We start from the raw sequence: 8,200 nt of genomic DNA, 5'->3' as shown, positions 1-8,200 counted from the left end.
CTGGTGTAAAAATTAACTTCCACAAAATTAAAATCTGCTGTTTTGGTCAAGCAAAGGATTATAAGATACAGTATTCGCGACTCTTTGGTTGCAAAATTGGTGCTTTTCTCTTTAAATATCTGAGCATCCCAATAGACTAGAAAACTTTCCAATAAAGATTGGTAGCAGATCAAGAAGAGATTTGAGAAAAAACTAAGTAGCTGCAAAGGAAAATTACTCTCATGAGGGAGACTAGTGCTGATTAATTCAGTCCTATCTGATTTGCCTATGTTTATGATATCTTTTTTTTGAAATACTGGGAGGGGTTCTCAAAAAGTTAGAGTTTTATATATCTAGATTCTTCTGGCAGAATCATGATTACAAAAAAATATAGACTAATTAAGTGACTCATTTTATGTCAACCAAGAGAATAGGGTGGAATAGGTGTGCTTAATCTAGACTTACCGAATAAATGCCTCTTGAGTAAATGGCTTTTGAAACTATGCAATGATGATGGCATGTGGTAGGAATTAATTGGAAACAAGTATGTGAAAAGTAAATAGTTGAGTCAAATTGTGAAGAAAGCTAGGGATTCCTATTTATGAGTAGTCTTATGGGTGTCAAGGAACAATTCCTTACATCAGGTTGCTTTAAATTAAATAGTGGTACCAAAATCAATTTCTGAGAGGATATTTTGTTAGGCAACCAAACTTTTAAAACTCAATACACAAATCTTTATAGTATTGTACGTAGAAAGTATGCAACCCCTTAATGTTTCCTTTAGATAACGGGGAATAAACTGTCACAATGGCATGATCTAGTTGGATCTTTTACGCATTAACCTGGGTGAGGAATCAGACAAATTTGTCTGGAAGCTCAATAAAAATGGATCCTTTTCAGTACAATAAATATACAGTCACCTTGTTAATAATGGGGTTAAGGTTATACAAGAGATTTGACGAATGAAACTCCCTTTGAAAATTAAGATTTTATTGCGGCCAAAAGAAATTAGAATGATAATAAGGTTTGCAGCTTCTGTGATGGCCTGAAAACCATAAAACATTTATTCTTTAATTGTATTGTCGCTAAGGCTCTATGTCATATGGTTGATTCTGTTTTTCTTTGAGACCACCGAGAAACATAGCCCATATATTTGGAGGTTGGTATAAATTGGGTCAACAAATACACAATTTCTTATTATTGACAGGTGGAGTAGCCCTTTTGTTGAGTTATTTGGCTCACAAGGAATGATTTGGTGTTTAATAAATGTCAACCAAAAACTTTTTTGTAGATACTCTTCACGCCGACATTGCTCTAGTTTTGGGCTCCATTGCAACGACTAGATGAACACAGGGTGCTCATCCTAGATGCTTGCAGAAATTTATCGTCAAAAGTCATGTTTATTTTTTGTTTCAAATGGTTGGAACTTTAGTTATCACCTCGGGAACTAACGTGAGTTTAATTTGGAGTGAATTTGTAATAAGCTTGGTCATGCTTTCTTCCTAAGCTGCGGCGGTCTTGTAGTCCTTAAGAAAATTAAGAAATGAAATATATGTTCTGGGCACAAGATGGACAGGGATTGCGAAAATGTGTGTTGAAGATCGTCAGGATGTTGCGACGCTGGATTCCATTGTTCAAGCACGAGCTGGGACTCATGTAGCAAAATGGATGCACCAAAATAGTCAAAGTGACTTATAATTTGGAATGGAGGGAGTATTAATTAGCTCATGGTTTCCAAACATGTCCATAGTAAGAGTCTGAAGACAAATTCATAACCCGAGTTTTAATTTCCATGAGTTGATCTACTTATTATTATAAGATATACTAGTGGGAAACGCGCGCCCCTGCGCGCGATCCGTGAGGATCTAGTGAAGTTTGCTCTTCCATCATCCCTAGCAAAAATAACTTGGTACATGGTATTGCCATGTTCTCTTATGCCACACAAAAAAAAAAAAAAAAAAAAAAAAAAAAAAAACAGGAGAAAACTAATCATGTCTGGTGCCTTCAGAATCCATAGCTTCTCTATGCTATGAAACTGAAACCAAGGAACAGACTGAATCTTGCTTATATAATAACCTACATCTACTTTGAAGAATGCAGTAGTCAATGTACCAGCTAACTAATGTGAAAAAAACGATGGAAGTCATATCAATTTCTATCCTTCTGGATGAAAACAGAGGTGATCTAGTGATCTTTCTCTTCAAAAATCATGATGGAAGGCATACCAATTTCCATCCTTCTGGATGAAGAAGGCATACAGAGATTGATTAGTTTAAACAAATTACTGAATGATAGGAAATGACATGTTTGCTGACAAATAGCTAAATTCCTTGCGAACACACCCGAAAAAAGTAGCACAAGAATATGTAGAAGGATATTTTGGAGCTGTATTAGCAGCATAAAACAAAGTTGCAGTATATATGAGGATTTAGAAAAGGTAGGCAATATGTGGATCTTTAATGTATGATAAACTAAGAGGTAGCATCTGAGGTTTTTTTGTCTCCTTATTTCCAACTGGTCTTTACCCAGCATAATTAAGCATAATTAATTTGGTACAGAAAAATTATGTACTTTTTTTGGTGAACCTTAGAATTCGTAGGTCCACTATATTATTGTGCTTTATTGTTTTTAACAAAGCTAAAACCAAAGCTAGATACACGACCACCCACATCGATGTTCTATAGTGATAATTGACACATCTCACTTAAGCACAAGATCCTAATCCTTTTTAAGGTGAGGATGATAATTTAATTTTATATGGGAAACAAGAAGTCAAATATTCCAATAAACACGCTATTGAGTCACTTCAACCTATCGTTCTCAATATCAACTTTCTATAGTAATACATCTCTTGAATAGAAGAGGGCCTCACATTATTATTTTTATGTCTGCCAAAAAAAGCAAACTGAATCAAAATGTTCTAGAAACCATACGCCAGGATATAGTCACACTCGCTCTAACTCAAGCAACTTAAAATAACTTTGTTTATATAAATGGCTGCTAAACTTTTGATATCTTCAGCTCAAAAGAATAAGAAAGAGATATATTGATATAGATTACATGGAAAGATATAAGATCTAGGTGTATAGCGAGGTAAAAGACTTAGAATCTGGACATTCACATGTGTGTTTCATCAACTATGATCCTTTTCATTCATCAAGTATCATCTCTATTATATTACGCAGTTGATCTACTGCTAACCAAAACAAATTCATGTTGTAAAAAAACAAATTCATCTTGTTTAAAAATAAATTCATCCTCGGATGCCCAATGAGAAGTGTGGGATCATAGAGAAGTAGCACATACCCAATTTGGTAGCAGACGTACGTGAAGCAAACATAGCATGGTCAATGTGCATGAATAATACTTGGTTAAGGGACATCATAAGAACATAATAAGCGTCAAAGCATTAGTAAATCTGAAGCATCAAAACATTAGTAAATCTGAGCAAAGAAAACACCATGTTTAATCCAAGCTTAAAGTATGTAAAGCAGCTGATTCAGTAAACAGGGTTTCAAGCGGTTCCATGTGGAGCAGCTGACTAATGTGGAGACCAAGAAGTCTGGCTAAGCCTTTAAACAACAAAAAGAATCTCTAGCTTATCTGATGCACCAAAAGGAATATAGCCTCTATCTGATGAACCAAAAGCAATATATATCATGAACCAGAAAGAATAGAAGAAGCTGTGCAGCCCGCATATTAAGTTAATGTAATAAAGCATGGGCATGAATTAGCAACTCGAGAACCATGAGCCTGAATGTAGATGTGTCTGACACACTGAGATCGTAATGAAAATAACTTAAAAATTGCCTTGTATACAACTTTGTAGATGAGGTCTAAACATGAAAAAAATGAAGGTGGGAATCAATGACTGTAAACTAAAGGGAGGAAATGAACACAGGTCTGAAGTATGTCACTGACAGGCTAATTGCTAGATTTGACTACTTGATAAGCTTATTGTAGTTGCCCTTTGTGATGTCAAATTGTGTTATTACTCAAACATAACATTACTGCAGCCATAAGAAAGGTTTATTTCTGTTTGTGATGTCAAATTATGTTGTTATTACTCAAACATAACATTACTGCAGCCATAAGAAAGGTTTATTTATGTTGAATATCAACTGATGCAAACACCTAATACAAGCATGCAAGCACACTCCCTAATTTAAGTCTGTTGAACATCTGCAGTATGTAGCCAAGGATTCTTGAAAATTGATAAGCTAGAGAACAATCACTTTTACTTACCTCCAATAACTGGGATACTCTCATAAATTGGATAACATAAATAACAGGTCATGCCACAATGAAAAAGGTAAGATTTTTTTTCTCTCAACGAAGACAACATTTTTAGCAGCCTCAGAAACATATCAATCATCATTTGTTCTTCAACTTAGAGCTTCAAGGCATGCTGAGAACTGGGTTACTCTCAGAAAAATCCATGCCCAGTACCTCACAAGAAAATGAACCTCCGATCATATCCTTGGGCAATGAGTATTGAACTTTTCATCATAGGCTCATGAAGAAAAAAAGGAAGATGGCAAAACTTCAAAATACTGGATTTGAACGTAGTTGTAGCAATTCAAGACCTTTGATGCAAATCGATCAACATTCAAGATCACAGTGGATGGGCTAGATGAGGAACATGTTCTAATGTAAGGATTTAAATGGTGAGGCACTCATCTGGAGCTAACCTGAGAGAGACTACATAACCTTTTTAGGGAGATTGCGAACTGTGCACAGCGCGTGGCGGCGGCGGCCACCGCCGGCTGTTGCGCCACCACATCTGTAGAGGTCCGTGTGGCATAGGGAGTGGAGTGGAGGATAGGAGAGAGAGATGGGGGAGGTGCGTGTGGCATAGGGGAAGGCATAGCAGCCGCCGCCGTCGTGGCTCCGGTCATGGTCGGGATCTGGACATTGTGCAGCGCCACATGGGGAGAGAGAGGGAGAGAGGGGGGATACGGCGGCGCAGGTAAGGGAGCGGCGATGCGGCGTGGGTAAGGAGGAGGAAGAGGAGGAGAAGGGCAGACGGCGTCGCCGTAGCCCGCTCGTGGCAGTGCCATCGCCCCTGTCTGCGTGGGGAGGAATACGGAGAGAGCGCGACTCCTGCATGAGGGAAGAGGGAGAGACCGAGAGACGGAGAGAGATGAGGAAGGCACGCGAAGTTTCCGGAGTGGGAGGCTGCAGGGTGTGGGATGGGTTTGCACCGTTGATGGCTGAAACGAACGGCTAAAAAAAATTCTGCTAACATTGCACATCTAGTTGTGCGGCGTCGCGTTCCCCTTTGTATGGTTAATAATTATATATATATATATATATATATAAGTGTTATTCTACATTTTAGGTGTAGAATACTATTCTACACCAAAGTGTTATACTGAACAAAATTCAGTATTGTTGAGTACCTATGTTTCAGTATTGTTCAGTATTTCGTGGTTCTGGGTGTACGACTAGATGATACTGAACGTTGTTCAGTACTGCTCAGTATTTTTTCTGCTCAGTTTTGACTTGCGGTGAGTTGTAGAATAGTATTTCTTCGATATAAATATATATTTCTTCGATATTTTGCCAGAATCAAAGGGTATATGATGTACCCTATTTTTAGTTCGACCTTACATTACATATTTCTTCGATATTTTGCCAGAATTATATTCCCGCTATATAAACTAAGTGAAATCGTATATGTGCAATTTTTAAACCACAGATAAAATATAAATATAGCATTGTTCCTTTATTTGACTGATAATATATTTAAGTACTGACAACAACTTAACAACCGAAAGAAACAAACTGCTCGTGTAGTTCTCACTCACTCCACGTACCATCCTTCCAATCCATTATTTAAGCTGCGAGATTCTCGTATGACGACCGTGAAAACAACAGCAGCGCGCTCCTGAGAGTGGAGACTTCAGCAAGCGCCTGCCCGGAATCCGACGTGTCCGCGGGCAGAATCGTACAGCACCTCGAACGTGCGCTGGTTGACATTGCCAATGATTCCGGTGTCGCCATCCGAGGCCCCTGCGACGAACGCGAGGCAGCCGTCGAGCAGAACCCCCGAAGGCACGTCGAGGTCGATCGTGACGCCGCCTTCGAACGTGAGGGCAACGGTCGGCACCGTCACGTTGGTGTTGCCGGTGAAGTCGTAGCACGTGTCGAGGTCCTCGTCGTCGTTGGGTGGCAAGAGCGGGTACGCGGACATGGCGCTCCGGAACGCCGTCCGCAGCGCCGAGTAGGCCGTCTCCGGGAGCCCCGTGACGATGGTGCCGGAGTCTATGATCATGCCTCCGGCGAACACCGTCGGCTCTATGTCGAGCTGCTTCCCTCCGACGCTGATGCCGGTGAGTTTGACCAAGTAAAACGTCGTCTCCACGACCTGCAGCGGCGTGAACTGGAACCCCGCCGTGTTGTTGCCGCCGGTAGCGGGCGCGCCGAGCGCGAGGAACCCCGCCGTGCTGTTCCCCGCCGGCAGGCAGTACGAGAAGGCGCCGCCGTACGTCCCCGTCGTCTGCGAGACGAGCGACTCCGGCGCGCCGCCGAGGCCGAGGAGGCCGTCGAACAGGTCGAACACGCCTTTCTGGACCAAGCCGCAGCCGAAACTGAAGTTGTTGACAACGGTAGCCGCCTCTGGGCTCAGCGTCAGTGTCTCCGTGCTGTACACCCCCACCGTGGTGTCCCCGTTGCCGTACTGGATGCCGTACTGGCACAGGGAGGCGCCGCTGGAAGAGTTGGTGCAGCCGTTGGCGTAGGAGTCGGGGTCGAGGTCCCTGCACGCCTCGGAGCCGCACGGCACGGGCGCGTACGTGGACGACGCGCTCGGGTCGAACACGGGGTCCTTCTGCGGGTAGCACGTGGAGGAGTTGCAGGGCTGGCACTGCACCCACGACAGGTCGCTGCCGGTGTCGATGAGCAGGACCTGCGGCACCGCCGGCGTGCCGAAGCCCAGCGTGACGACGTACTGCAGCGAGTCCACGAAGGCGCCCAGCGACGTCGGGATGCTCACGCCCAGCGTGATCCTGCGCCCTGATGCCTTGCGCAAGATATGGTTCCGGCGAGCGCGGTCCCGGCGAAGCATCTCGGCCGGGGACGGCCTATTGGTGGCCGCCGCTGAGGCCGGCGCGCACGGTCCGTGCCGGTACATCAGCGGCATGGACGCACGGCTGGGATCAGAAGTCACTGACACAGATCGATAGCACTACACAGTTAGTCTGAAACTTTGATTCCTATCACATGGAGTTCACCAGCTGCATTGCATTGGACTTGCATACCTTGTGCTGCAGGTGAGCACGCAGCATTGGATGGCGAAGAGGTGCTTGTTTGCACCACAACAAAGCCGTGCTCATTGCCTCCAAGAGCAATCAGACAGTAGCTGCATAGGAGGAGGGCGCACAGGAGCAGAGGGGAAGAAGCCATGGCGATGCTTTTCGTTGCAAAGTACGTCTCCGTACGGAGGAGCCGGGGCATTATTTATCGGGCGATTTGGTGAACATTTTATTTAGGAGTGTTAAACAAGGCCTCGAATGCGGACAAGGACGGACGGAGAAAGCTAGACAGGATAAATGTCGTACGTTCGCTCTACAATCATACGTATGAATGTTCTTTTTCGCGATCAGCTCGTTAACTCGTTTTTCATTAAGAGGAAATGCATATGAATGTTCTGCTGTGTAGCTAGCTGGCCTGGCGATATATACCCACATTTTTGTCCTCTCTGCATTGTCGAATGCCTTACGTGCATGTGACATCGTCACATCGTACACATCAATTCAGAAAGGCCAAGTTAGCGGGTTCCTCGGTCTCCTCCTTGCTGTAGTTTGCTGGATGTCGATTACAATGCTACCTCCATGATCATATTGCTACTTATTGGTATGACAAAAAAACACCTTTTTTTTTTCTTCTAATGATTAATAAGAGAAAACACGTATCTCAGCCTTGGTTCGGCCACAACCGGCGGCGGCGCGCCAACGAAACTCGTTCGCAGGTTCAATTCAAATAGAAAGTATAAGGTTATTGATTAATTAAGAGGTTAATTTAAAAAAAAATACATCGTTCCATTTTATGATGATCTAACGCTTTATATCAAAGCAAAGGTTTTAAATAAAACAACTGATAAAAGGAGAAAGGTGTACATCTATTATTATTTTATATTGAACATAAGGATCTATGAAATATTTCATAAAAGACAAATCAAAAAAAAAATGATTGCAATCTAGTTCGGCGGTACCTATGG

The 8,200-nt window shown here is 42.7% G+C and overlaps 1 protein-coding gene across 1 annotated transcript; it reads right to left on the bottom strand.

Moving 5' to 3' along the window:
• On the bottom strand, positions 5,704 to 7,386 carry LOC8072843 (aspartyl protease family protein At5g10770). The gene is made up of 2 exons (XM_021449812.1): positions 7,264 to 7,386; positions 5,704 to 7,168 (listed from the first exon to the last, which is right to left on the bottom strand). Exons 1-2 carry the CDS (start codon positions 7,384 to 7,386, stop codon positions 5,885 to 5,887), a joined length of 1,407 nt encoding a protein of 468 aa, XP_021305487.1. The 3' UTR covers positions 5,704 to 5,884.

Source organism: Sorghum bicolor, chromosome 10 (assembly GCF_000003195.3).
Source record: "Sorghum bicolor cultivar BTx623 chromosome 10, Sorghum_bicolor_NCBIv3, whole genome shotgun sequence".
Taxonomy (NCBI): Eukaryota; Viridiplantae; Streptophyta; class Magnoliopsida; order Poales; family Poaceae; genus Sorghum; species Sorghum bicolor.
The sequence above is the reverse complement of the archived record's forward strand: the minus strand, read 5'-3'. Positions and strand labels throughout refer to the sequence as shown.

What these genes read in the sequence shown, in the direction of transcription:
- LOC8072843 (XM_021449812.1), bottom strand. Translation starts at nt 7,386, where the DNA reads ATGGCTTCTTCCCCTCTGCTCCTGTGCGCCCTCCTCCTATGCAGCTAC. An exon ending in CCTCTTCGCCATCCAATGCT is followed by an intron (nt 7,169 to 7,263) that starts GCGTGCTCACCT and finishes CTAACTGTGTAG; the next exon opens with TGCTATCGATCTGTGTCAGT.